Source organism: Lemur catta, chromosome 20, assembly GCF_020740605.2.
Source record: "Lemur catta isolate mLemCat1 chromosome 20, mLemCat1.pri, whole genome shotgun sequence".
Classification (NCBI taxonomy): Eukaryota; Metazoa; Chordata; class Mammalia; order Primates; family Lemuridae; genus Lemur; species Lemur catta.
This window is the reverse complement of record NC_059147.1, coordinates 34,786,857-34,814,840: the sequence shown is the minus strand read 5'-3', so window position 1 is coordinate 34,814,840 and position 27,984 is coordinate 34,786,857. Positions and strand designations below refer to the sequence as shown.

General features: G+C 57.5%; 1 protein-coding gene across 1 annotated transcript; it reads left to right on the top strand.

The window, feature by feature from the left end:
* The first annotated feature begins 21 nt into the window (after window positions 1-21).
* On the top strand, window positions 22-27,715 carry SPIRE2 (spire type actin nucleation factor 2). Its single transcript, XM_045533897.1, is given in 16 exon segments — window positions 22-256; window positions 10,381-10,421; window positions 13,653-14,009; window positions 16,223-16,303; window positions 16,403-16,567; window positions 17,075-17,161; window positions 17,417-17,540; window positions 18,139-18,308; window positions 18,808-18,915; window positions 18,917-18,998; window positions 20,267-20,388; window positions 21,774-21,908; window positions 22,015-22,082; window positions 24,205-24,232; window positions 25,665-25,774; window positions 26,183-27,715. Coding segments are annotated over 16 exon segments (2,136 nt in total). The 3' UTR covers window positions 26,406-27,715.
* The last annotated feature ends 269 nt before the right edge of the window (window positions 27,716-27,984 follow it).

The window sequence follows — 27,984 nt, the reverse complement described above, 5'->3', positions numbered from 1 at the left end:
GGGCGGCGGTGACCGGCTGGCATGGCCCGCGCGGGCGGCGGCGCGGGGGCGGCGGCGCGGCCCGAGCCGCGGGAGCTGTCCCTGGAGGAGGTGCTGCGGGCCTACGAGCAGCCCATCAACGAGGAGCAGGCGTGGGCCGTGTGCTTCCAGGGCTGCCGCGGGCTGCGGGGCGCGCGGGGCCGGCGCCGCATCCGGGACACGGCGGACATCCTGCTGCGCAGGGACGGCTCGGTCGGCGCGCGGCCCGCGCCCGCGGGTGAGGCTGGCGGGCGTCCCCGCCCCGCGCGCTGCGCCGGCCCCTCTGCCCTCCCCGGCCCGGCCCGGGCGGCCCTCGCTCCCCCGGGCCCGGGGCCCCGTCCCGCGGTCCGGCCTGGGACGCCGCGCCCACCGGAGCCCCTGCGGCCGGCGCGCTGTCCCCGGGGGAGGCTTGGCTCGTTCCTGAGCGCCGTCCGTGGGGTCGGGCAGCGCCGAATTCTGCCCCCCATTCTGCCCGTGCCAGGCCGGCCCTGCTTTGGGGTCTGCAGGCCTCGGGCTGCCCGGGGATTCGTGGGGTGCGGGCCCTGTTGCTCCCCTGCCCGCGGCGGCGGTACCCGGTCCCCGGTACCCGCCGGGACCAGACCCGAGCAGGCCGGGACACGGACGTGTCCTCTCCGAGCGGCTCCTGAGCGCAGGGTGGGGCGGGGCCGTGCGGTGCTCGGAGTCTGGGCAGGATTGGCACCAGCGTCCTGGGTTTCGTTGAGAGAGCGAGCAGAGTGCGTGCGTAAAATTTGGAGGACAACCTACTTCTGTTTCTACTCTTGACCATCACCGAGAACCAATTATTAAGCTCTTAAAAGATATTTGATGTCTGTTCAGAATGGTGAGTTTAAGTGATTATTTACCCACTTTCTTTTAAAAAAAAAAAAAGTCGTTTCTTCCCTGGAGACCGGAGCGCTGCTTGGGGCATGTGATACTACCCAAAGCTGGTATAGTGTCGGGGTGCACAAAGGCAGGCTGTGTGCTTGCCCGAGGCAGGCTGGCCTCCCTCCAGCCCCAGAGCAGGGGGGTTGCAGAAGCCCTCCCGTGCAGGCTTCTGGGGACGCCTGGGAGGGACCAGGACAGAGCCAGACCCAAGCACCCACAGTGTCACGGGGAGGGGTCCGCTGTGCCCCACCCAGGGGCCGCCGCTGTGTTTGCCCACCAGGTCCTCCCTGCACCCAGCTCCGGCCTCCCTCCACACCCCCCTCCCTGCCTTTTGCTCTATTTTGCTCAAAAAGCACCGGTGCCTTTGGCAGGTGAGAGCTGTGAGATCAGGCACTCACGGTGTTGTTCTCAGCTCAGGTAAGCCGAGGCTGACTCAGGAAGTGGCAAGATCTGGCTGCAGGGCTCATGCTCTTCACCCAGTGCCACCCTGTCTTTCAGAGGCTGGGCTGGGAGGACAGGTACACGATGGCCTGACATCACCCGTGGGGCGTGGGGTCTGCATGTTCACAGAGAGCGTTTCTCCTGAAGCTCTCTCGCCCCCATTCCTGGGCGCCACCCCAGGTCTGGCTCCTGGCACCCCAGAGCAAGACAAGACCACAGTGAGCCTGCTTGGTCTGACCCTCTGATTTTACAGATAGGCAAAGTGAGGCACAGTGGTAAGGGTTTGCCACTGATCTCAGCAGCTGCTTAAAGCTGAGGACAGGACAAGCATGTTTGGTACTCTGATGAGGGCTATCAGGAGTGGTGGTGTTCTGGGTCCCTCCGCCCCTCTGCCCCCGGGGTCATCCCGCCCGTCTTTACTGGTCCTGACAGACTTGGCATCGGTTCCTGGCTGGGGTTCCGAGCTCAGGTGGGCGCTGGTGAAGCTCTGTGTTGAACTTCAGGGGAAGGTGCAGAGTGTGGTCTCAAAGAGCCAGTTTCACGTTCTATCCAATGAGGTCTTTGGTTTCTGTTCATAAACATATTTCAAACAGGTGAACTTGCTGCCTCTTTAAGGATCAAGAAAAATATATTAACCTGAACTTTCTCTTCTGTCCTTGTTGAGCTTCCATGAATTAGCTAAGACTTTAGACCAACTTTCTCCCCAAAGCGGGGGCTAACTCAGCATTTCTCTGGGTCTTGAGTGATTAGTAAATTCACTAAAACATGTATGTGTGTTTCTTCCTGTAAATAGCAACCAGGAAATGTCCACATTTCACTTGTCAGCTTTTTAGTCTCAGTTTTTTATGCCAGTTGAATTTCTTAACTTACTGTATCAGGCCGTCGGTAGCTGTCGTCTTTTGCTAAGTGCATATAGGTAGTAAGTAAATGTTTAAAATAACTTTGAAAAAAGAAACAACAATAAATTAAAGCATATTTGGGAGGATGAATAATATTATGTTAGCATACAAGTGGTAATACTTCTCATTTCCAAGCTAAGATTAGAAAAAATGACTAGAAAAAATTTCCTAATCTTTAATTTGAAGACTTCATAAGTGCCATACTGCTTGGAACTGCTTGAAAGCCTTTTTTTTTTTCTTTCTTTCTTTTTTTTTTTTTTAGGAGACAGGGTCTCACTCTACCCTGGGTAGAGTTCAGTGGTGTGATCACAGTTCACCGCAGCCTCAAACTCCTGAGCTCAAGCAATCCTCCTGCCTCAGCCTCCAGAGTAGCTGGTACTGAAGGCACATGCCACCATGGCCAGCTAATGTTTTTGTTTTATTTTTTGTAGAGATGGAGTCTTGCTGTGTTGCCCAGGCTGGTCTCGAAATCTTGGCCTCAAGTAATCTCCCAGCCTCAGCCTCCCAGAGTGGTACTACAGGCAAGAGCCACTGCACCTGGCCTGGGAAGCCTCTTTTGCAAGTGGGAAAATGGGCCTGATGCGGTGGCTCACGCTTGTAATACTACCACTCTGGGAGGCTGAGGCAGGAGGATCATTCGAAGTCAGGAGTTTGAAACCAGCCTGAGCAAAAGTGAGACCCCGTCACTACAGAAAATATTAAAACTAGCTGGGCATGTCAGTGCATGCCTGTAGTCCCAACTACTCGGGAGGCTTAGCCCAGGACTTGGAGGTTGTAGTGAGCTATGATGGTGCCACTGTATTCTAGCCGGGGATACATACGAGACCCTGTCTCAAAAAAAAAAAAAAAAAAAAAAAGGGAAAATGGAGAACGTGTTAACGTGGGGTTATTTTTCAGAGGCCGTTATTAAAATCGCATGGAGAGGAAAGGGTTACTTTTTACCAATTGAGGCAAGAAGCCCCCTCAGGCATCACTGTGCAATGCTGTGCGGCTGAGCCATCCCTGAGGCAAAGCTAATTCCTTAAATACAGCTTGATCAGGGATCAGGTGACCCTGGAACGCTCCCACCTGAAGCCCAGGGTGGTTCACCCGAGGAGAATGGCTGCCCCCCAAAAGTGGAGACCTCCCAGCCTCCTGGCCTGCACCTGCTGGTTAAACACGAGTCTGATTGATGTTTTTCTCCAGGCTGTCCACCAAGAAAACCCCTGGGCGGGCGAGGCCTGCGATTGGGGTGTTGATGAGGGTCTGTGTGGTCCTCCCCAGCTGGGAGTCAGAAGGTTGGGTTGTCTCCTGTCACTTCTGCCACCTTCTCACTGCTCAGCTCATCTACACGTGGCCTTATTTTTAAAATTTTTTTTTCTTGCCAACTTTTAATGCTAAACCTTTTCAGAGGCAACCTCTCTTTATGTTTGGGGTGCCCCACGTTACCTGTCTGCCAGGCAACCCTGCCCCAGGCTCCCCGAGTGCCAGCCCCGGTGCCATGCCCAGCTGCTGCTCCCCACTGTGTGGGCACAAGGCCCCTGTTCCAAACACAGAGAGCACAGAGCAGTGTGTCCAGCACTGGGCCAGGGCGTCTGTGTCCCGAGCTCCGTGGAGCCCAGAAGCGTCTTCCTGCCTCTAACCCTGCAGCTCTCACTCCCCACCGGCCCCCATTCCTGAGGGCCCAGGAAGCCTGCCCGGCACCCCACCGAGAGTGAGTTCTGGAGGGGTTTTTTTGTTTGTTTTTGTTTTTGTTTTTTGAGACAGAGTCTCACTCTGTTGCCCAAGCTAGAGTGCCATGGCGTCAGCCTCGCTCACAGCAACCTCAAACTCCTGGGCTCAAGTGATCCTCCTGCCTCAGCCTCCCAAGTAGCTGGGATTATAGGCATGCGCCACCGTGCCCGACTAATTTTTTCCATACATTTTTAGTTGTCCAGCTAATTTCTTTCTATTTTTTTAGTGGAGACAGGGTCTCGCTCTTGCTCAGGCTGGTCTCGAACTCCTGAGCTCAAACGATCCTCCCGCCTCGGCCTCCCAGAGAGCTGGGATGACAGGCGTGAGCCACCGCGCCTGGCCCAGAGGTGGTGTTGGTGTCTGTGCAGCCCTGGGACGTGCCTGGCCTGAGGAGGCACCGGCTGGCAGGGTGGGGGGTGCGGGGCTCTAATCCAGCACGTCTGTGCACCTCACAGACCCAGCCTGGGAAACAGCTGAGGAAGCAGCGTCCCAGGTGCCATGCGAGTGAGCCCTGAGGAGGACTGCGGCTGCAGGCCGCGGGAGCAGGAGGAAGCCCTGTAAGTGCACTGGCCGGGGGGCCTGGGTGCACCGGGCACATTTCTTTTTCTTTTTCTTTTTTTTTGAGACAGAGGCTTGCTCTGTTGCCCTGGGTAGAGTGCAGTGGCGTCATCGTGGCTCACTGCAGCCTCAAACTCCAGGACTCAAGCCATCCTCCCGCCTCAGCCTTCCAGTACATGGGACTACAGGTGTGTGCCACCACGCCCAGATAATTTTTCTATTTTTAGTAGAGACGGGGTCTCGCTCTTGCTCAGGCTGGTCTTGAACTCCTGACCTCAAGGGATCCTGCTGCCTCGGGCTCCCAGAGTGCTGAGATTACAGGCGTGAGCCACTGCGCCCGGCCCCAGGCCCATTTCTTGACATAAAACGTCCTCCATCCCTGGTCAGGCCCACTCAGGAAACCGAAGCCAGGGCTGGGGGTGCCGGCTGGGGCGTGGCTGGCACCTGGCCACTGTGTGCGGGAGGGGACAGGTGTGGGTCCAGGTGCCACCTGGGCGTGTCTGTGTGTGAGCTGGGTGTGTTTGTACATAGTTCCTCATTTAGTCTCACTGTGGGCAAGGGTTAGTGCACAGGAAGGTGACCCTTCAACCATGTGCCTTCTCTGTGGAGACGCCTGGGAGACTGACTGCCTGTGCCCGGGCTTGGCCATTCCGGGTGACTTGAGCGAGTGTAGCCCATGTGACCAGGCTGGCCCCAGCTCGGCCAGTTGTTTGCGAGTTCTGTGCTTTTAGGGGAAGGTTTTGAATCTCAAGGGGTTCTCGGGGCCCCTGTGGCGCTCTTGAGGTTTGGTTCGTACGGCCCCCGCCTCACTGCCACCTCTGGGCTCTCCTGCCACCACCCTGGTAGCCATGAAGAGTGGTTTCTCTGGCCCAGATAGGACACAATCACCTGTGTCATTTGAATTCAGCACCAGGGTATCGGGAGGTGGGACCCGGTTCCCACGGCCCCATCAGCAGCCACACCGGTGCGTGTCGGTCCCACGGCAGATCCGGGCTCCAGCGCGGGTCGTCCACTGACCCTCACGGGGAATGGGGCCTCCAGGGGCTGGGGTCAGGTGTGGGGGAAGCCTGCCTGGAAATGGCACCCCAGTAATTAGGCGCCTGGACGAAGTGCACAGCACTGCCGTCCCTTCTCCTCCTCATTCCAGAAACCTCCTTCCTTCCTGCGTGTTCCTCTCTCCCCGGGTGTTGGGAAGCAGGAGGAGCGGGTGGGACAGTTTAAAGGAGAGTGCACGGCTTTCCTGTAGCTGCAGCGACGAAGTGCCACAGATTGCTGGCTTCAAACGACACAAGTTCATTCTCACCCAGTTAGGAGGTCAGAACCCAGAATAATCTTTCTACCTTGAGGTCCGCTGTTAGCAGCCTGGCTCCCGGCTGCTCCCTCAGGTTCCTGCCACGCACTCCCGGGTCCTGGGGGCAGAACTCGGATGGCTCTCGGGCCGTTGTTCTCCACCCACCGCGGGGAATCTCAGGGAACGGACAGCACCTCGTTCGGATTCCGTCTCGGCGTCTCCTCATACTTCATCTATCTCTCTCCATTCTTTTTCTTTTTTCCTTTTTCCTAGAAATGGGATCCTGCTCTGTCGCCCAGGCTGGAGCGCAGTGGTGTGATCACAGCTCACTGCAGCCTCGAGCTCCTGGGCTCAAATGATCCTCCTGCCTCAGCCTCCCAAGTAGCTGGGACTACAGGTGCCACCACGCCTGGCTAGAGTGCTGGGATTACAGGTGTGAGCCACCTCGCCCGGCCGCCTCCATTCTTCCTTCCATCTTATTTCTCATGCATTTCAAGGACATTGTAGACATTGGCATACTTCCCCTGAATACTTCAGCATATGTGTTATTAACTAGAATTCAAGCCGGGTGCAGTGGCTCATGCCTGTAATCCTAGCACTCTGGGAGGCCGAGGCAGGTGGATTGCTTGAGGTCAGGAGTTCGAGACCAGCCTGAGCAAGAGCGAGACCCCATCTCTACTAAAAATAGAAAGAAATTATATGGCCAACTAAAAATCTATGTAGAAAAAATTAGCCGGGCATGGTGGCGCATGCCTGTAGTCCCAGCTACTTGGGAGGCTGAGGCAGTAGGATCGCTTAAGCCCAGGAGTTTGAGGTTGCTGTGAGCTAAGCTGACACCACGGCACTAATTCTAGTCTGGGCAACAAACCGAGACTCTGTCTCAAAAAACAAAAACAAAAACAAAACAAAACAAAAAAAACTAAAATTCAATACTGAAATTTAATATAATGGAATGCATGAATCCTAAGTGAACATTCACTGATGAGTCTCCATGGCCCCTGCTGCAAAGGCCCCGCCACACCTGGGAGGTTTCAGGAACATCCCCGGCCTGTCCCTCCCCCAGGTCCCACGCCACCAGGTCCTTGCGAGGTCCAGGAGTCTGTTTCCAAAGCTGTCTGATGCCTCGGTTGTCAGACGCAGGTTCCGGAATTGTAGTTCTTCTCACACCTGAGTGGGGCCAGATTTCCCTGGTGGGCATGTGGGACACAGACCCGAGTCCTACCCACAGCGTCTGCGTCGGACAGACTGGGGCGACCGCAAGAGTCTGCGCCTCTGACAAGGCCCCGGGGATGCTGTGTTCCCTCTTCAGGGCATTCGGGTGTCGGCCCCAGAGCCAGGCTAGCCTGGGGCTGCGTCTAAGCAATCTTGGGCCAGGGCCTAATGCTCTGGGGCAGCAGCAGTGATGACCGAATGGGACGGCAGCTCCTCCATTAGAATCTAATCCTGTCACCCCTGGGGCTGATGCTGCTCTGCAGTGACCATCGGTGGGGTCTCCTTCAGGTGTCCCCAAGACATGCCAGGCAGGGGCACGGGTGTGGGACCCCCTCAACTGACCTTTGTGAGAATGCGGAGGGTCACCAGGCACTGCTCCGTGTGCAGGACAGTGCTCTGGCTGACACACGTCTCCCTGACCTGGGTCCCCTCTAGCATTGGACCCTGGTGGGCCGGGTTCTTGCTGCAGGGGCAGAAGCCAGCCGGAGCCCCGAGTGGGACGTCCGGGTTTACAGAGCAGTGGGTGGAAGTGGAGGCCACACCACGGGCACACGCGTGCCTTTGACCCAGAGAGCTCTGTGTGACAGACACACACAGACTTCCTGGTTCCGGGCAGGCGTCTCCCCTCTGGGCTTTGGTTACCTGCTCTCACCAGCCTGTTTGCAAAGGCTGATGCTTCTCGATGTAGGGCATTAAGTTTTAAAAATTCCTTTTTTTTTTTGAGACAGAATCTCGCTCTGTTGCCCGGGCTAGAGTGCCGTGGCATCAGCCTAGCTCACAGCAACCTCAAACTCCTGGGCTCAAGCGATCCTCCTGCCTCAGCCTCCTGAGTAGCTGGAACTACAGGCATGTGCCACTATGTCCAGCTAATTTTTCTATATGTATTTTTAGCTGTCCAGCTAATTTCTTTCTATTTTTAGTAGAGACGGGGTCTCCCTCTTGCTCAGGCTGGTCTCGAACTCCTGAGCTCAAACGATCCACCCGCCTCGGCCTCCCAGAGTGCTAGGATTACAGGCGTGAGCCACTGCGCCTGGCCCAGAGAATTTTTAAAGTAAGCAAAAGACAGTTTGTATAACTCTGCATGACCACATTGGTGACGAGGTCGTGGTAGCTCTGTGCAGTTGTGCCTGGGACATTCCCGGTGGGTGGTTACGAAACTGCTCTCGGCCGGGCGCAGTGGCTCATGCCTGTAATCCTAGCACTCTGGGAGGCCGAGGCGGGAGGATCGTTGGAGCTCAGGAGTTTGAGACCAGCCTGAGCAAGAGCGAGACCCCGTCTCTACTAAAAATAGAAAGAAATTATATGGACCGCTAAAAATATATGTACATAAAATTAGCCGGGCATGGTGGTGCATGCCTGTAGTCCCAGCTACTCAGGAGGCTGAGGCAGAAGGATTGCTTAAGCCCAGGAGTTTGAGGTTGCTGTGAGCTAGGCTGATGCCATGGCACTCATTCTAGCGTGGGCAACAGAGTGAGACTCTGTCTCAAAACAAAAAAGAAAAAGAAACTGCTCTGGGGTCTGGCTGTGCTGCCGGGGTGGCCAGGCTTTGCCATGTACTAGCTGCGTGGTCTTGGGTGAGTTTCTCAATCTGCCTGAGCCTCAGTTTCCTCGTCTGTAACGAGGGAATCACAGCACCAACCTCCATGAGTAGCTGTGCAGATTGAGGCCACAATCATTCATTTGCTAGTTTTGTAGCCGAGCAAAGAGTTCCGGGCTCAGCCCCTGGCCGCAAGGCCCCCATCAGCCCCCGAATCCCACCGAGCTACAGTTTTCTCGTCAAAGCCCAAAGACTCCCCAAGTCTTTGCAACTTAAAGTGCAATTAGATTCATGAACACTTAATTTTGGCTTGTATTTGTTAACACGTGGACGATTTAAGCCAGGGTCGTACACGTTAAAAGTATTCCAACCAGAAAGTGTCGGTGGGCTGAGGACCCTGCCGGGACTTGCTCCGTCTGCGAATGTCGGCCACCGGTGGGCCCTTCTCGGACACCACGGTGACTCAGGGCACTGGCTCTTGCAGGAAGCGCTTTGTTCTGGGCCTGATTTCGTGCCCGGCTCCGGCCAGCGGCCACGCAGGCCCTGGGGACGCCAGTCCTTCCACAGTGCCCTCCTTGCTGCGCACTTTTTCCGTCCACTGATGTTGGGGAGTGGATTGTTTTCCATTATTGTAATGGCTCTGCCCAGTATAGACGCCCTTTGTCTTTGGCAACCTTCCTGTTTCTTGATGGCATTTTGAAAATATTTGCGGAGTTAGCAGGTTCACTTAGCAGACAATTTCATGGTTTGTTTATGTTTTTAAATCTCACCTCATTCCAGAAAGAATCTAAGGCAGCTGAAGTTCACATCCTCAAGTTCTACCTGAGTGCTTAAGTCACGGAAGGTTGTAGAAATGGGTGGATTTTCTGCAACTCATCCACCGTGAAATCTTGGGAGGCCCAGGCAGGGAAGGGGTTTGGGGAGCGGCCGGCAGCACAGATTCTGGGGTTCCCTGGCCTAGCCTCGCTCCTGGCACACCCCTGATCAGCTGGGGTACCCTCTGGGCCACCGCCTCCTCATCTGTGAAGTGGGTACGAGAACAACCTACTTCCAGGGGCATTTACGGGTTACGCGAGGAGTCACTGCTTGGCATCCCCAGTGCCATGTTTGATGAATAAATAAAATACACAAGAGTCCGACTTCCACCTGCACCTCCACCTGGGGCTCATTTTCTGAGAGGCGCTAACAGTCGGGGGGGAGAAATCCCCAAATCACGGGGTTTGTGGGCAGCCCCTGACTTGCGCAGTTCAGCGCTAGGAGCTCCGCTGCAAAGCCTGTCACTGAGCCGGGGTTTTTCATCTGACTCTGCTGCGACTTCAGGGTGCACAACCTCAGGTCTAGGCAATTGGAGCGTCTCACTGCAGACCACGGGGCCTTTCCTGCAGGTGTGACTTAGCTGAGCTGCTTCCTGGCCTGGTCCTCTCGTCTCGCGTCTCACGCTCTTCCCCGGGGGGCAGCCTCCCTCAGTGCCAGGACAGATTCCTGGGCCCTGCTGGCCGCCTCTCCCTTCGGAGCACTCACCACAGAGTGGCCGCAGGGTGCGCTCTGGGGGTCTGTCTGCACCGGCCGTCTGCGGGCAGGGGCTGCATGCTGTCCTGGCCCCCGTCGTGCCCTGGCGTCTCGCCCAGAGCCGGCCGGTGCTGGATCTTGTAGATGTCCCTCCGAATGACCGAGGGGCTTGGCCTGTTGTAAACTTCCTGGTGTCCTGACAGAGACTCTGGGGATGGGCTGTCGTGTCCACGAGGGGGGAGGTGAGTGGACAGCGCCGTCCGCCGGGGTCCTCGGTGACATCGACACATACCTTGACGCACTCTCTTCTCTTGCAGAGCCGGCGACAATGGTGCCACCAGCCAGCTCAGAAGCCCAGGTATTTTTAAAACAATTTCAAAGATTAAGTTGTTACATAAGAAAACTTGCCTGTATCCTACAATGTAAATTACAAAGTATGTAAAGTTATATGATTGTTTCAGTGAGGCAGGGCACAGATAAAACACTCAAGGGCTCAAGTGAAGGGGCTTGATGAGGAAACTGTCCACAGAAGGCAGATGGGGGGGGCCCCTGGTGTCCAGGGCCTCCTGCCCCCCGGGAGCCACTCCCACTCCGGGCGCTAGGACAAGAGGGGCAGTGGCCCTGGCGGGAAGTGACGTCGGCAGGCTGGCCGCCAGGGCACAGAGCAGATTTCAGGGGCAGAGAGTCCAATGACCCAATGCCCAGGAAGCCCCACCCCAAAACCTTCCCGTCACAATAGGGCGTCTCTGGTGTCCCCACCCTTCCTGCCCACCTCCCCTGAGGTAACGTGTTGAATTTCATGGTTTCTCATTCTACTGCCTTTTTAAAGGCATAGCTTTATCACAATATTGATTGATTGATTGATTGACAGTCTCACTCTGTCGCCTGGATACAGTGCAGTGGCCTCATCCTAGCTCACAGCAACCTCAAACCCCTGGGCTCAAGTGATCCTCCTGCCTCAGCCTCCCAAGTAGTTGGGACTACAGGCATGCGCCACCACGCCTGGCTAATTTTTCTATTTTTAGTAGAGATGGGGTCTCACTCTTGCTCGGGCTGGTCTCGAACTCTTGACCTCAAGCGAGCCTCCTGGCTCAGCCTCCCAGAGTGCTGGGATTATAGGCGTGAGGCCCACGGTACCTATTTATATGTTAATCACAGTGGCATGCCAATCGTGGGTGTGGGCGCAGCCCAGCAGAGGATATGTAGTCTGTTGTTGAGAATTTTGAAAACGGTCAAACCAGCCCAAAGCTGTCACCACATGCAGTACTTAACAATGTCGGTGACAGACACGCCCCCCCCCCCCCCCCCGCATGCTGGCATTGGAACAGCACACTTGGAGGGTGACCTCCGGCTCTGTGGAGCTGGTGTCGTGCTGCGTGTGGTTCCCTGGCGTTGAGTGGGGGGGACACGCAGGCCCACCTGCACGGCCGTGTCTGACGGGCAGCCGTCCTCATCGCTGCTGCCTCGTGTTTGTTTCCCCAAAGTCCAGCACACCGAGGGCCGGGAGGCCAGCGGGGCCCTGCTGCCGGGTCCCAGACGGAGGTGCAGTTGCTGCCTGCCACCCCGAAGCTTCCCAAAGGGGCCTGTTGTTATACATCTTTAAAATATTTACGGAGATCGTTGTATGGACTCTTGTTCTCAGAGGCCCATAATTCACCTGACAGCCCCATCGCGAGAAAGCAGGGCAGGGAGCTCACTCCTGGGCCGTGTGGCCCTCGCAGCCCTACAGGCACCGGGCAGGGGGGGCCAGTGCCGCCTGCACCTGCTGCCCAGGCAGGGCTGGGGTCCCGAGACTGGCCGGCTGCCCGGGTGTTTTCTTATGGGAAATGAGCATTCTTTGCCTTCCAGAGAAAGTTTCCAGTGACTTGGGGACAGAACGGCTTTTATTGCAGCAGCCATCAGATAAGAAGCGCAGGTTGGAGTTAACATTTCCACTGCCGTGGTGCCGGCTCGGGCCAGTGACAAGAAAGAGGGAGAGGACGAGTCTAGGTGCTCCTGGTGCTGTGCCAGGGAAAGCAGGGCACAGACGGTATCTGAGCATACATTGGCATCCCCCAAATACCTTCCTCAGAACCGCTGGTTCCTTGGGGTGTTATTGGTGGACTGTGAAAATAGGGTTCCCTGCCAAGCACAGTTGAGAAATGCTGAGTTAAGAGGTCTCTACTGTGAGACTAGATATTTTCAATGTACTTTAACAAAACGTATCATGGAGAATTCGAATCATATGCGAAGTGCAGAGAGTAAGTAGCCTTGCAGAGCCAGGCTAAGCTCCAGTGGCCGACCGTGGCCACCACCCTCTGCCCACACCCCTCCTCAGGATTGTGTTTTAGGTTTTTCTGTTTGTTTGTTTTTGAGGCAGAGGCCCGCTCTGTCACCCTGGCTAGAGTGCTGTGGCGTCAGCCTAGCTCACAGCAACCTCCAACTCCTGGGCTCAAGCGATCCTCCTGCCTCAGCCTCCCGAGTAGCTGGGACTACAGGCATGCGCCACCATGCCCAGCTAATTTTTTCTATATATTTTTAGTTGGCCTGCTAATTTCTTTCTATTTTTAGTAGAGACGGGGTCTTGCTCTTGCTCAGGCTGGTCTCAAACTCCTGACCCCGAGCGATCCACCCGCCTTCACCTCCCAGAGTGCTAGGATTATAGGCGTGAGCCAGCGCGCCCGGCCTTTTGTTTGTTTTTCAGGTTGAATTTACACACATTGAAAAGTTACGCACACTTAAGCATATTTACGTGAGGGGATGTCAGCTTTTACTGCATAGAGTTAAGCAACTCCCAGCAGTATCTATTGAATCAGCCAGTCTTCCTCCTTCGACATACAACACACTGTTGTACTCCATTAAAGGCTAATAGTCAGCTTGTCTTTCTTTTACAATCAGCTTCATGGGGGTATATTTACGTATAGTAAAATGCACACACTTTAAGGGGGCCATTTGATGAGTTTTGACCAATAATCGAGGTACAGACCCCTTCTGTCACCCCAGATTTCCCTGTGTTCCTTCGCACCCCTCGCCCACCCCTGGCTCAGGGAACCACTGACCCGCCCTCTGGTGCTATGGCTGAGGTTTCTCTCGCTTAGAGTTTCAAACAAAGGAACCTTGCAGAGTGAAGGCATTGGCTGCTGCCATTCAGCATTATGGGGGGTTCACTCCTTTCAAAAGCCCCGTAGTATTGCGGCGTAAGGAGGTGCCCCATGTGTTCACCATCCATTGCTGAAGAACGTTTAGACTGTCCCGGGTTTGGTGTCGTGAGCGTCCCAGTCTTGCGTGGACGTGCCTTCTCGCTTCTCTTGGCCGAATACCCCGGAGAGGAGGTGCTGTGTTGCGTGGCAGGCGCACACTCGGTTTTAGGGTTTGCCAGACTGGTTTCCAAAGTGCGCTGTCTGCAGGACACCCTGTTGCTCAGGTCCATGCCTTGCTGCACGGTGGCTTGTCCCCTCTGGAAGCAGCCCTGGCTGTTTTCCTGTCCCTGGTATGAACTGTGCTCTCCCCGCCTGGCCCATCACTTGGACCAGCTGCTGCTGACCCCCCGGAGCCTCTCCCTGCCTTGCGGGTTCCCGGCCCCCCGTGACTGTCCTCCTCCGTCCCACAGATGGTGCAGTCCCTGGGCTTTGTCATCTACCGCGCACTGGACTGGGGGCTGGACGAGAGTGAGGAGCGCGAGCTCAGCCCGCAGCTGGAGCGCCTCATCGACCTCATGGCCAACAGCGACTGCGAGGACCCCAGCTGCGCGGCCGCCGACGAGGGCTACGGGGGCCCCGAGGAGGAGGAGGAGGCGGAGGGCGGCCCGCGCGCCGTGCGCACCTTCGCGCAGGCCATGCGGCTGTGCGCGGCGCGGCTGACGGAGCCCCGGGGCGCGCGGGCTCACTACCAGGCCGTGTGCCGCGCGCTCTTCGTGGAGACGCTGGAGCTGCAGGCCTTCCTGGCCCGGGTCCGGGAAGCCAAGGAGGTGAGGGGCCGGCGTGGAGGGGGCAGTCCCGGGGAGGGCGAGCGGCCAAGGAGGTGCCTCCGTGTGCGTGTGCGTGTGCGTGTGCGGGGACCAGGCGTGGGACCGGCAGGGCCGCCTGTCTGTCTCTCCATCCGCAGACCAGAGAGCCGGTCCTCGGTGCGGTCCCTGCCTCTGCGGGGGCGGCAGCCGTGACGGGTCCGTCCGCGCTCTGCGTGGACACGTCCTAAACGCTACACGTTTTAACGCATCCCTCACCCCTCTTCGTACCTGCAGACGGCGGGGCTGGGGCCTCTTCCCCCAGGACTCGCCCTGTGGCCTCCCTGACCCACACTCACGGCCGCAGAAGGGGCAGCTTCTCCGGCCTCCTCGCTGGCCCCTCCGGCCTTCTCAAAAGAGTCCTCCGCGTGCCCGGAGCTCTGAGGGGCGCAGTTAGTTCAGCGAGGAAACCCTTCGCGGTGCCTGTGACAGCGTGACTTGGTGCCCGCCAGCCCGCACCTGCGCCAGGCGTCCAAGGCGGAGGCCCCTGGCTGGGCCCACAGGGCAGGGGCAGCGCTCGAGCCAGAGCCCCCCCAGGGCTGTCCCACCTCTTCGTGGACCTGAGTTAGGAGCTGAGCACCCCCTCCCTGGGCTCTCGGGCCCTCCCTGGAGGAGCTGGCATGTGTCCGTGACGGGGGTCTCTGTGTGGACCTCCCCTCGGCCCCTCGCAGATGAGCGAGCGGGGGCCTTGGAGAGGCTGGGGCTTTGCTGCGCTCCTGCTTAGGTGCAGAAGGTGTTTCTGAGTTAACAGCTGCTGGTTCCTGAGTGCCCCTGTCCCTTTACGACGGCTGCTGCCACTGAGAAGGGCTCCCGGCCAGCGTCCCTGACCCTCAGCCCAGGCAGCTCTCAGGGACGGTTCTGTCTGACGGGACTCAGGCCATGAGCCAGTGGCCCTGGGCCACGGCCCAGTCACGTGCCGACACTGGGCGGCTCCCTGTCTACTCCCAGCGTCCTGGGCCAGCCCCCGTCTCCGTCCCAATTCCTCCTTGGCCGCTTGATGTTCTTCTCATGTCCCCAGGATTAGCAGGTGGTCCTAATGCTTTTTTTCTTTCTCTCTGTGAACTCAGTCTGTTCTGTTGCTGAGATCAATTTCTTACCCAGACAACAGAAGCTCTTTCTTTAGCGAGAACACACAGCTTTATGCTTCGAACAGTCGACCGGGGAGAAGTTTGGGGCTGGGTGGTGCAAGTGAGGCACAGCTGGGCTGGTCTGGGCTGGCATTTTGGGCAGAATCGGCCTCTCAGGAACGGGCGTCCAGGAAGGGCGGGAGAAGCACCCTCCGTGCTTTTGCTTGGGGGTCACACGCGAGGACTGTCATTAGACTCGCACACCTGTGCTGCTCAGAGCCGGCATTTTCTAGCGTGTCCCAGAGCAGCTTGGCAGGGGGCTCGGAGCGAAGCCAGGGTAACGGGTTCTGTCTCGGGTTTGGGAGCTGGTGCTTCTCCAGGGTGGGGGGGTTGTGAGGGCGGAGCCTGCCGCTGAGGCCCAACACCTTCCCAGGTTCTCAGAACAGAACTGGGACCCACCAGCTCCTGTCATCCTTCATGGCCCTCGCCGTGGTCTTGGCACCCGCCCCTTTCTCCCAGCGCACACCTGTGACAGTTTCCGGACTCGCCGGACGGCACCCGCCCATCTGCCCCATTCCCTCGCCCACCCAGCGCTGGAGCACCTGGCGGGGGCTGTGTTGTCCTGGGTCCCAGACTCTGATCAAAGAAGTATCTGAGTGTAGAACCCCAGCTAGGATCACGTGTCGGGAGGTGGCCGCGGGCACGTGGCCCCCCTCCACAAGCCTGTCACAGGCCTGACGGGAGGGTGCGGCTTCCACACCTGAGCTGCCTCCTGTGGAGGCCACGGTGCCACCCTGGGGTCCCTGGGTCAGGCTGCAGAGGTGCTACGTGCAGTTAGGCTCTACCCTGTCTTTGTCTGAGAGGAGCTGTCAGAGAAAGCAGACAGGACGCTGAGCGCCCCATGTGGTTCCACGGCTGATGACTTGGTTTCCCCAGAGATCTTTCTGAGCCCTGAAGCCTGGGCCACACTGCTCACTGGTCCCTTTTTTAGCTGGTTGAGTGGCAGCCCCCTGTTGAGGAGGGGTCACCTGCTCGGCAGGGCCAGAGGGCTCAGGCCCGTGCCTGCCGTTGTCCCACCTCCTTGGGACTAACCGGAGCGTGTGCTCGCAGATGCTGCAGAAGCTGCGCGAGGATGAGCCCCAGGTGGAGAAGCCGCAGGTGGAGCTGGACAGCCTGGGTCACACGGACTGGGTAAGACGCGGCTCCCACCCTGCGAGCAGGCAGCCCAGGGGCGTGGAGGGCGCTGGAGCCCTGCCCAGGCCTGAGCGTGTCCTCCTCCTCCCGGGCCAGGCCCGGCTGTGGGTCCAGCTCATGCGTGAGCTCCGCCACGGGGTGAAGCTCAAGAAGGTGCAGGAGCAGGAGTTCAACCCCCTCCCCACCGAGTTCCAGCTCACGCCCTTTGAGATGCTGATGCAGGACATCCGCGCCCGGAACTACAAGCTGCGCAAGGTCATGGTGAGTGGGCCGCCCTCCACCACGCTGGCCCGGGGTCCCTGTCGTGGTGCCAGGCGCCGGCTGCAGAGGATGAGGAAGGCAGACACAGTGCACACGGCCCAGGACGAGGTCACGCGCGGACAGGGTAACAAGGCAGGAAAAGGGGATGTAGAAGGTTCTGGAGGACCAGTGATGGCTCCCAGAGAAGGGGCCACAAGAGCGAGGCAGCAGGATGGTTTCACAAATACTTACGTGGCCTTTCCATGTGCCAGCGGTGTTCTTACGGTAACTCTGGCCGGTGGGCGCTGCCACGCCCATGTCCGGATGAACCGGCGGCAGGGAGCTCAGAGCTGGGCTGGGAGGTGTCGGGCTGCGGGTCGCCGTGTGCTGGGAGGCAGCTGGGTCCCGGGACAGAGGCCGTGGGAGGGAGGGTGAGTGTGAGGACCCGGCTGTGGCCAGGCCGGGGGATCCCCTCCGGGTCACCCTGGCACCAGCAGACAGCCCTGCAGCCTCCATCCTTCCTGGCAGGTGGATGGGGACATCCCCCCCAGGGTGAAGAAGGACGCGCATGAGCTCATCCTGGACTTCATCCGCTCTCGGCCGCCACTGAAGCAGGTACCTGTGTCTCCTCCCCGGGCCGCAGGGCTGGGCTGTGCTCTGGCCGAGCCGGGAGGCTCTGGGTGAGGCCGGCTCGGCCCCTCTTGCCAGGGGCTGGGAGGTCGGCCCCAGCCCTGGCGTGGGCTGTGCAGCCCTGTGCCTGCTCCTCCAGGGAAGGGTGCACAGAGCCCCCGGGGGTGGCTCTCCCTGCAGGTGGGCCTGGTTGTCCTCCCCGCTCCATAGTGAGCCCACGTCACGGCCCACCCCCTGCAGGTCTCAGAGAGACGGCTCCGCCCGTTGCCGCAGAAGCAGAGGACCCTGCACGAGAAGATCCTGGAAGAAATCAAGCAAGAGCGGAGGCTGCGCCCGGTGGGCGGCAAGGGCTGGGCCGCTCGTGGTGAGCCCGGGGGTGGGGGGAGCAGAGAGACCCCCAGCAGCCCTGGCCTAGGTTCCCCTCGTCCCCTGGTCAGGCTGCAAGTCAGGAGCTAGTGTCGTCCCTGCATGCCTGGGAGACACAGGACTCTTTAATCTTTGAGATGTAGACTGGGGGGTTCTGGTGCCTGGTACAGGTTTAACAAGAGGTACGTAGAGATAAAGTGATCTGTGCCCTGTCACCCAGGCTCTGACCGCACCTGCCACACGTTTTACAATAGTTTGACAAATTTCACAGTCAGGAGGAAAATAAAACAAAAGCAAAGTTTTTTAGGTGGGGGAAAAAACAGGCATTTATTCAAATGTCTGAGACCTAACCCTCCTTTAAAATGCCCTCCGGAGTCTTCCGTTCTAAAAAATACTGTTTATTTGAGATGGCGAACTCCACTCCTGCTTCTGCTCTGTCACTGTGGGACGAGGCAGCTGTCTAGGCTGCAGGGGTAGGTCAGGTGCCTCAGTTTCCCCTTCTGTGCAGTGGGGGAATTGAGCCATAGGTGCACCTGGGGCTGTGAGCCCCTGCCCGGCATCCTGGCTGCCCCGCGCTCACTGGCCCATCCTCGCAGGGTTTGGCTCTCTGCCCTGCATCCTCGACGCCTGCACCGGGGAGCCCACGTCCACCTCCTGCATCAACCTGTCCGTCCCAGACGCTGGGGGCAGCAGCCAGCGCCCGCGGCCCCGCGTGCTGCTCAAGGCGCCCACCTTGGCCGAGATGGAGGAGATGAACACGTCTGAGGTTGGCACCCGGGAGGAGGAAGGGCGGGCAGGGGAGAGGGGGCCCCCCGCCCAGGGCTGCAGGTTGAGGCTGGTGGAGGCTGCACCTGGTGTCCTGACGTGGCACTGTCGGCTGTGCCTGCCCTCGGAGGGGACAGCCGGGCTCGGGGAGCCATTCCCAGCTTGGCAGCTCAGGTGACTGTGGAAGTGAGCCATCGTCTCAGGGCCAGAGCAGCCCCTGCCCACCCTCACGACCCTGTGTGGCTCCCGCCTCTTCCCGGGAAGACGGGGATGGCCTTGCTGGAGACCATCTCAGTGGCTCAGCCTCCATCTGACACTAGATCCGCCAGGACTTTCTGGAAAGCCTTGAGGGGCCAGTCTGGCTGTTCAGACCCTTGCCGGGAACGGCCAGAAGACGGCAGGCTGGGCAGTGAACGGAGGAGGCCTCACGGCCCCCACGGGCCCAGCAGCCTCCCGGGTCCATCGACAGGCAGGACAGGGCTGGTCTGGTGTGTCCGCAGGAAGAAGAGTCTCCGTGTGGGGAGGTGACGCTGAAGCGGGACCGCTCTTTCTCGGAGCACGACCTGGCCCAGCTGCGCAGCGAGGTGGCCTCGGGCCTGCAGCCGGCCCCCCCAGCCCCCCGGAAGGACAGAGCCGCTGCGGCCCCGTGCGGGGAGTGTGCACGCGTGGAGGCCTGGCTCCCAAGACCAAGGCACGTGTGTCCTCTCCCTCCCGCCCTCCCTTCTCCCTCAGGTTAGCCACTGTGTCCCCCTGAGCCAGCAGCCCCCAGGGCTGGGGAACTGGCACCTACAAAAGGGGATTGATGGTCTTTGCCCATCACCTTAGGCAGGTGTGCCCCTTTTTACTGAAAACTTTGTATTTTTAGAGACAGGGTCTCGCTCTGTCACCAGGCTGGAGTGCAGTGGTGTCATCACAGCTCACTGCAGCCCTGAACTCCTGGGCTCAAGTGATCCTCCAGCCTCAGCCTCCCAAGTTACTGGGACCACAGGTGTGCGCCACCGTGCCTGGCTAATTTTTAAAAAAAATGTTTCATAGAGATGGGGTCTAACTGTGTTGCCCAGGCTGGTCTCAAACTCCTGGCCTCAAGCAGTTCTTCTGCCTCAGCCTCCCAAGTTGCTGGAATTACAGGTGTGAGCCACTGTGCCCAGTAAAAACTTTCTCATTAAATAAGTAACCGATATTCATTATAAAACATTTTTTGGAAGGCTTTTTAAAAATTTCCATGATTCTGATACCCAGAGATAATTAGCATATTGGGATATAGAAGGAAGATGGCTAACTAGGTGGCAGATTGACGACAGGAACACGAAAGTTGGGCTTTCCAGCCCTTTTCTCTGCGAAGGGGAACGTGTGTCCACAGCAAGCCGGTGGGCTCAGCCACGCCCACCACTGGGTGTCGGTTCCCACCGGTGAGCAGGGAACGTCTCCTGCCGGCCTCGTGGGGCCAGTCCCACCACCGTAGGGGCTGTGCTCTGCCGAGAGCCATCAGGACGCTGGCTCTGCATCCCGCCAGGCACAGCCAGGCCAGCTCACCCGCAGCAGCTCTCTGATGCCGTCTGGCACTTGCCCCCCACTGTGCAGAGCCCAGAGGGCCAGGCCAGGCTCACTGCAAACCTCACTCTTGCCCCAGGCCCCCCTGCCCAGCTGTCCCCGGGACTCAGGAGGGAGCCCTGCCCCGAGTCTCCGCTGGGTGTGTGCCGGGTGCCAGGGTGGCCTTGCCCGCTGCGTCTGCAGTCTGCACGGCTGGCGCTGCCCACACTGTGGGACTTCTCACGTCCGTGCGTTTGGGGGCTCACACGCAGGGTGAAGGTCCCGACATGGTGACATGCTTTCCACCTGACTCTCTGCCGGGCCGCCCCCTGCTGCCCCGAGGAAACCGCCCCACTGTCTCCTCGGCTCCACCTCCCCCGCCAGAACCCCTGCCGGGTCGCCCTGACGGGGCCCCTGCTCTGCCCGCAGGTCCCTGTCCTGGCAGTGCCCAGTCCCAGCCGGACCCCGGCCGCTCCCTGCTCAGCAACGTGGGCCCCGCAGGGGACAGACCAGAGACGTCCGTGGCCCCAGAAGCCAAACACCTGTGGCTGGTGAGGGATGCGCTGTCGGTGGGGTGGCATGGGGGCCTCTTGAGTGTCCCCCTCCCGCCACCAGGCGAGACAGCAGCCTGGTGTCCAGGAGTGACGGGGGCTGCGTCCGTGGGTGTGGCTGGGTCTGACCTTGGTCTCTGGGCAGGCGGCTGCGGCCCCGTCTGGGAGGTGGGTCTTTGTGCTGGGGGCACGTTGGCCCGGCGGCCCCAGAGCCAGGGAACCACCCTGTCGGGGTGTCCGGTATCCGGGTTCCGCGTGTGGGCCCTGCGGGGTCAAGGCAGGTGGAAACTGCACACCCTGCGCCTTAGGAGGTTTCACTGGGTCGAGACCCCGGCTCTGGTGTGACTGCCCCCGTTTGGCTCGAGCGCTGGGGACCGCGGCTCATCAGCTGTGAGTTTTGTCCGACTCGTGACTGTGGGCAGCCGACACTTGCTCATACGTGAGGTCCCCGCGTGGACCCGCGATTCGGTGTCTGATTTTATGAACTGAGATAACAGGAGTTTATGGCCACGGTGCAGCCTGCAGGTGAGGGGGTCACGGTGTGGTTGCTGCCACCCGCAGGCTTTACTGAGAGGTTCAGAGGAGAACAGAGGCTAAAATGCTTTCAAAAGTGTAAGTGTTGCTTAAAAGTAAGGCAGTGTTAATACCCCCCAGACGAAAGGTGACGCCCCTTTCAGTTCTGGATTCATTGTCTTCGCTGTATAAGTTTCTGGGGTCGGGGTTTCCCGTGCGGCTGCTGTGAGGATGGCGACAGGGGCTGCATTCTCCGCCAAAGGCACCACTGGGGGTGGGAGGCTGAGTCCGTGGCCCCGTGGCCTCTCCATCGGGCTTACCGAGTCCTTACGGCATGGCCCTGGCACGCCCCAAGCACGTGGTTCAGGAGAGAGCAAGGCGGAAGCCACAGAGTGTCTTATAACCAAGTCTCAGAAGTGACACATTGTGAGGCTTGGAGAGGTCAAGCGTCAAGTTCTAGGCTAAGCTCTAGGAGGCAAAAACAGGACCCAGTCACCATACAGTGGCCCCAGAAGCAGGTGTCAGGACAGGGATGTGCCGAGTGCAGATGGCAGGTGCAGGGCAGCGTGCTGGGGGGTCGCAGGGCGTCCCGCAGGGAGGGCTCCGGTGGGTTTGCATCAGCTGTGGCGTGTGGGCAGGAGAAGTGTGGTCGTGAGGGCTGGGGGCCGGCTGGATGTGCTGGCGGGTCGCGGGGGCCTCACCAAAGGAGAGCTGGGCTCACGCACGGCTCCCAGGATTGGGTGGCGGGGCCGTACATGTCCTAGGAAGCCGCCAGGCTTGTCCAGACTGAGGCCAGGAGGACAGCGGGGTCCCCAGGGAAGGAGAAGCACTTTGGTGAGAATCCTGCTTGGACAGCCTACCCCTGCCCCCAGGAGTTCAGCCACCCCGTGGAGAGCCTGGCTCTGACCGTGGAGGAGGTGATGGGCGTGCGGCGCGTGCTGGTGAAGGCCGAGATGGAGAAGTTCCTCCAGAACAAGGAGCTCTTCAGCAGCCTGCGGAAGGGGAAGGTGAGGCGGCCGGGGCCGGGCTGGGCAGGAGGCCTGAGCGGCCAGCTCAGGGCCGGACCAGTGAGCTCTGGACCCAGCTGGGCTCTAACCAGGCCTTTCCCTACAGATTTGCTGCTGCTGCTGGGCCAGGTTCCCGCTGTTCTCGTGGCCACCTACCTGTCTCTTCTGCAAAAGGTGAGCCTTCCCTGAGCACTTTGGCTGTGAATCCACAGGGGAAGAGGAGGTAGGTAGGAGGCCCCTTGGCCAGTGCTGACCAGCTTGTTGTGATTACGGGAACATTCTGGTATGTGCCGTGGCTTTTAAATCCTCCAGGTTAGTGCAACTTAGGAAGGTCTTCCTCGCTAGCATGGAGCAAGTAGCCCCAGCTGAGCCCTGCTCCGGGCCTGTCCGGCAGATCCTAAAAGCAAGATCGGAAAGGACCAAACTGTTCCCGGGTATCTCCACCGCTTCCCAGAACGAAGCTCAAGAACAGGAATAAAAAAAATACACAGAACTCAGCAAGACAGTATGTCTGGGGTCCAATCAGATGTGACCAGGCACGCAAAAAACAAAACAAGAAAAAATTAACAATAATATACTGTGCAGTGTATAATATATATATAAGCAAAATGTATTATAACGATAGCATTGAGGCCAGGGAGAGGGGAAATTGGAAGTATACTATTACAAGGTTGTTACACTGCACATGAGTGGCATGGTATTACTTGAAGGTAGACTGTGATAAATTAAAGATATGCTTTAGGCCCTAAAACCGTGACTAAAGTAAAACAGTCTGTGTTGGCTGCACTAGAAGCCCTGGCTGCACCACTGTGCAACTCATCCATGCATCAAAAAACCACTTGTACCCCCCAAATCTATTGGGAAAAAAACCAAGACGGAGTTATAGCTACTAAGTCAATCATAAAAAATACTCAACCCGAAAGAAGGTGGAAAAAGAAGAGGGGAACAAAGAACAAATGGGTCAAAAAGAAAACAGGTAGCCAGATGGACTTCAGCACAGCTCCGTCAGTCATCACGTTAGCCGTGAATCGTGTGAGCAACTCAATTAAGAAAGAGTCTCCCAGACGGCATAACAGAGTCCGCTACCTGCCACCTGTAGACATGTACTTTAAATATAAAGGCATGGACGGGTCAGAAGTAGGATGACAAGAGATGCCCCACACTAACACTAGGAAGCTGGGGTTGATACATTCGTATCCGACAAAGAGATTTCAGAGCAAAAAATATTACCAGAGCTAAGGTATTTAACTTCATAATAACAGACGGACGAACTAACAGTCCTAAACATTTACATACCTAGTAACAGAGACTCAAAATACATGAAGCAAAAATGACAGGACTATAGAACTACAAGGCAAAATAGTTAAATCCACAATCATAATTATTAATGGATATTTCAATACTTCTCTCTCAATAATTGATAAAATAGTAGACAGGAAGTTAAAAACTAACGATACAGAAGATCTGAACAACACTGTCGGCTCACTGGGTCTAACTGACATTTGTGGGCTTCTCACGACGGAACACGATTCTTCCCAGGTGCACGTGGAATTTACCAAGACAGACCATATCCTGGGTCACAAAACAAGTCTCAGTAAAGTTAAAAGGATTCAAGTCATGCACAGTATGTTCCCTAAACAAAATGAAATCAAGTTAAATTAACCCAGAGGTTGATAGAAAATTAATGATAGGATATCTATGCAAGAGAATATAGTCCTTTGTCTGAGAACATGAGTTTGGACAACTTGTACTAATGTGGAGAAGAGCCCCTGACGTCTCCTTGCAGAATAGTATGCAAAATATCTCATTTTATTTGTAAAATTTTGTGTATTGTTAATATAAGCTTAGAAAAGTCTGGAAGATTGAAACTTTGTTACTAGCAGAGGTCATCTCTGATGGGTTGTCTAAATTGTAATTCTAATGTTTGAATTTTTACAAGGAGATATTTACTTTTCAAATCAGCTATGGGCATAAAGAAATACTAACCACTGCTTAAAACTGAGCATCTCAGCTGAGCCCCTTTGGCTCAGACGGTTCCTCTGTGGTGAGGGGCGCGAGGCGCGAGAAATCTCTGACTAGACGTCCCCCGGGAACACTGAGGGGCACAAGTACTGCGGGTGGACAGCTAAGTGTACAGAAAAGCAGGGTTTTGGAGTAAAATGAAAGCAAAGTATTGAAGTAAGCAGGGGCCGAGCAGAAGGCGAGGATGGTCTGACGCGGGCCGGGCCGGGGCTGTGGGGGGCTCCACGTGGGGGCGGCACTGAGCCGACCCTGCCTTCCCTTCCTTCCCTTCCAGAGCCGTCTGCACTTCCTGTAGCATAAAGGTGAGCATCGTCTGGGATCTTTGGGGTCTGACTGAGTTAGGCAGGGGCTCCACTGTCTCGGTTGGATGTGTTGGTGGTGCCGTCCTCACCTTCCTCCAGGCCACATCCACGCCCAAACCTTTCCACACTGTGTGCAGTTTTTAAAGACCCTTGTAAGTGTTTTTTTTTTTTAAAAAAAAAAACATTCCTTGTTAGTAGGCTGGGGCCGGGAAACCTTTCACTTCCCTTCTAAAAATCCTCCCTTCTCACACTAGACAACTCCCTTGAGCGTTTCTGGAGTGTTCACTGCAGTTGGGTGTGTGCAGGTGTGCAGGTGTGCAGGTGTGCAGGTGTGCACAGACACAAATGCATGATAACATCTACCAGTACGTCACCCCGTCCTGCCTCAGCTCAGAAACAAGAATCTGCTTAAGAGGGACTTTTACCTCTGCTACCTTGAAACTCTTATTTTTTTTTTTTTTTTTTTTTTTTTTTTTTTTTGAGACAGAGTGTCACTTTGTTGCCCGGGCTAGAGTGAGTGCCGTGGCATCAGCCTAGCTCACAGCAACCTCAGACTCCTGGGCTTAAGCGATCCTCCTGCCTCAGCCTCCCTAGTAGCTGGGACTACAGGCATGAGCCACCGTGCCCGGCTAATTTTTTTTTGTATATATATTTTTTAGTTGCCCAGATAATTTCTTTCTATTTTTAGTAGAGACGGGGTCTCACTCTTGCTCAGGCTGGTCTCAAACTCCTGACCTCGAGCGATCCACCCGCCTCGGCCTCCCAGAGCTAGGATTACAGGCGTGAGCCACCGCGCCCGGCCTGAAACTCTTATTTTATATCCCAACATTGGCTATGGAAAAACTTCCACCTCATCAATGTTAATTTTTTTTTTTTTTTTTTTTTTGAGACAGAGCCTCGCTCCGTCACCTGGGCTAGAGTGTCGTGGAGTCATTGTAGCTCACTGCAACCTCAGACTCCTGGACTCAAGCAATCCTCCTGCCTCAGCCTCCCGAGTAGCTGGGGCTATAGGCACATGCCACCACGCCCAGCTAATTTTAATTTTTTGTAGAGATGGGTTCTCATCATGTGATTCAGGCTGCTGTAGATCTCTAAGCCTCAAGCAATCCTACCCCCTCAGCCTCCCAGAGTACCGGGATTACACGCGTGAGCTGGCATGCCTAGCTCCATGTTAAATATTGGTCATGTGCAGGGCATGGAGCTTGATCCTATGGCATAAAAAGGCACAGTTCCTGCCCCCTAAGAAGTCCCCGTCTAGAAGAGCAGAAAATGAGGCAGGGTTTGTGTAACCAGAAGACACATACCAGGTCTCCAGACGGAGAGTGCAGGGACAGCGCTGGCCGTCCTGTGGCCCCAGCGCGGGGGAGGGGTGCTCCCAGCACTGGGTGTGCCCAGGCACTGCCCCCTGACTGCACCTCCCTCTGCGCTGCAGATGAAAATGCCGTCTAAGAAGTTTGCGCACATCCCTGTCTACACACTGGGCTTTGAGAGTCCTCAGACGACGTCGACTGCCAAAGCCACGCAGAGGAGAGACGTGTTCCAGTGTGTGCTCTGCCGTGTGCCGGGGGTTGCTGTGGGGGTCAGGCGTTAACTGCGACCTGGGAGCTGGGGCGCAGGGGGGCTGGCTTCATCTGTTTGCTGGGACCCCCCCCCCAGGAAAAAGGGAATCCAAGGCAGCTGTTTGGAGACGCAGGTCACTGTGGGGGGCTCTGGGAGGCTGAGCAGGGTGGGGTGGAATCTGGCTCTCTGCTGGCATGCACTTTGCCGGCCGTGCTCACTACGGACACCCTTGAGGATGCCTGTGGCAGAGGGCGGGTGACGGACAGGGAGGGGCAGGGCTGGCTGTGGGCGTGAGGGCTGGGTGGATTTGGGGCTCCAGAGGGGTGGGGTACAGGGGGATCTTGCAGCCTGGCGAGGTCTTCTCCCTGATGGTCCTCCCCTCCCCCCCAGATCCCTGCAGGGGCCGCAGTGGCGGGGGGTGGAGGAGGAGTTCCCCCACATCTATACCCACGGCTGCGTCCTGAAGGACGTCTGCAGTGACTGCACCAGCTTTGTGGCCGACGTCGTGTGCTCCAGCCGCAAGAGTGTGGACGTCCTCAACGCCACGCCGCGCCGCGCCCGCCAGACCCAGTCCCTCTACATCCCCGACACCAGGACTCTTGACTTCAAATGAAGGCCCAAGGCGGCCCCCAGGGAGGAGCCAGGCTGAGACGCCCTCCCGCTGTGCATGTATATATATATACATATGTGGATACATTTATAGAACACACACAGCCTGTGTATTTATAGACGTAGTTTCTGGCCCCCAAGTTCATCTGCATCAGGCTCACTGCAGGACCCTCCTTGGGGGAGGCCGTTTCCTCTCAGGATTCCTGGGGGGCGCAGGGGAGGGAACGGGAATGGTTTTTCCCTCAGAGCGGGGAGAACAGAAGGTTCTGGATCCTGGGACTCCTGGCATAGACTCCCCTCCCGTGTTCCAGCTGTCTTCTCCGGCGCAGGAATGAAAACACCGCAGCTTCCCCTGCCTGGGCTGAGGTCTCAGTGGTGACAGAACCTCGCTCCCGGGGGGACCGGGCTCCCTGACACCCTGCCTCCCCTGGGGGTGACCAGGCCGCAGAGGCACCTGGGAAGACCCTGAGTGGGCGGGATTCTCTGGAGGCATCCTCTGCTTCCGTCGGGAAGGCCTGGACGCCCCATCCCAGCCACCCTGCAGCTCTGGGCCTCCCCACACCTGGTGCTGGCCTTCTCGTGTGTGGCTGGCCCAGGCATCCCTGATGCTGCTGGGTGGTCTCGTACAGGGAGGGGCAGCTCCTCACGTCTGTGCACGTGGCCACTCCGGGCCTAATAAAGGTTGTCACAGTCTTCTGTCTGGGTGGGCACAGAGGACTCACCCAGCTATAGCGGTGGGCACGTTTGCCCAAGGCTGCAGGTGGGCTCTGAGGGGCCACCTGCCCGAGGACCAGGAACGGCCTCAGCTCAGCACCGTTCGGTGCCCAAGCCCAGCTTGCTCCCCCGGCTGGCTCCCTGCCAACTCCATGGGCCTGGCCATCTTGGGCTGCATGTGACACAGCTGAGGCCACACCTGCCAGCCTAGGGGACCCTTTGGTCTCATTCCCAGATCCCTATGCTGTTCCCCAGGGAGAGGATTCACCTGGGCCCACAAGGGTGACAGGTGCAATCTCCGCAGCTCAGGTGGCCCGCGCTTGCCACTCTGCCTGCTCCACGCACCAGGAGGTGGGTTCTGTCGTCACCCTGCCTTAAGACGAGGAAGCTGATGCTCAACAAGGTGAAAGGCTTTGACCAAAGACACACAGCTCACCCAGGAACACCTGAGACCGCAGTGGAGGCCTTTTGATTCCAGGCCCCAATGGAGGAGGCCCAGCAGGGACAGGACTTGTAACAAATGGAGGGAATTACCAGCTGGGGGCCAGGAAAGCCACATCACACAAAATTAGAGCAGCCAATAAAAACAGCCACCTCCCAGCACTTGTCTGAGTACTTTACAGACTCCCTGTCTGTGTATTTTTATTTCTGTTTAAAAACAGGCACAGAGAGGGTCAGGTATTGCCTCTAGTCACACAGCCAGCGATAAGAAAGCTGTTTGTGCAGCGCTCTCCTGGGAGGTAAGGACTGTCGTCGTTCCTCTGATTCTACACTTGACCCTGGTCCTCCCAGTCGTGGGGAGACTGGGCTCTAACCACATGGAGACAGAATAAGCACATCCTGGGAACAGTTGGGCTGAGCTCAGAGGG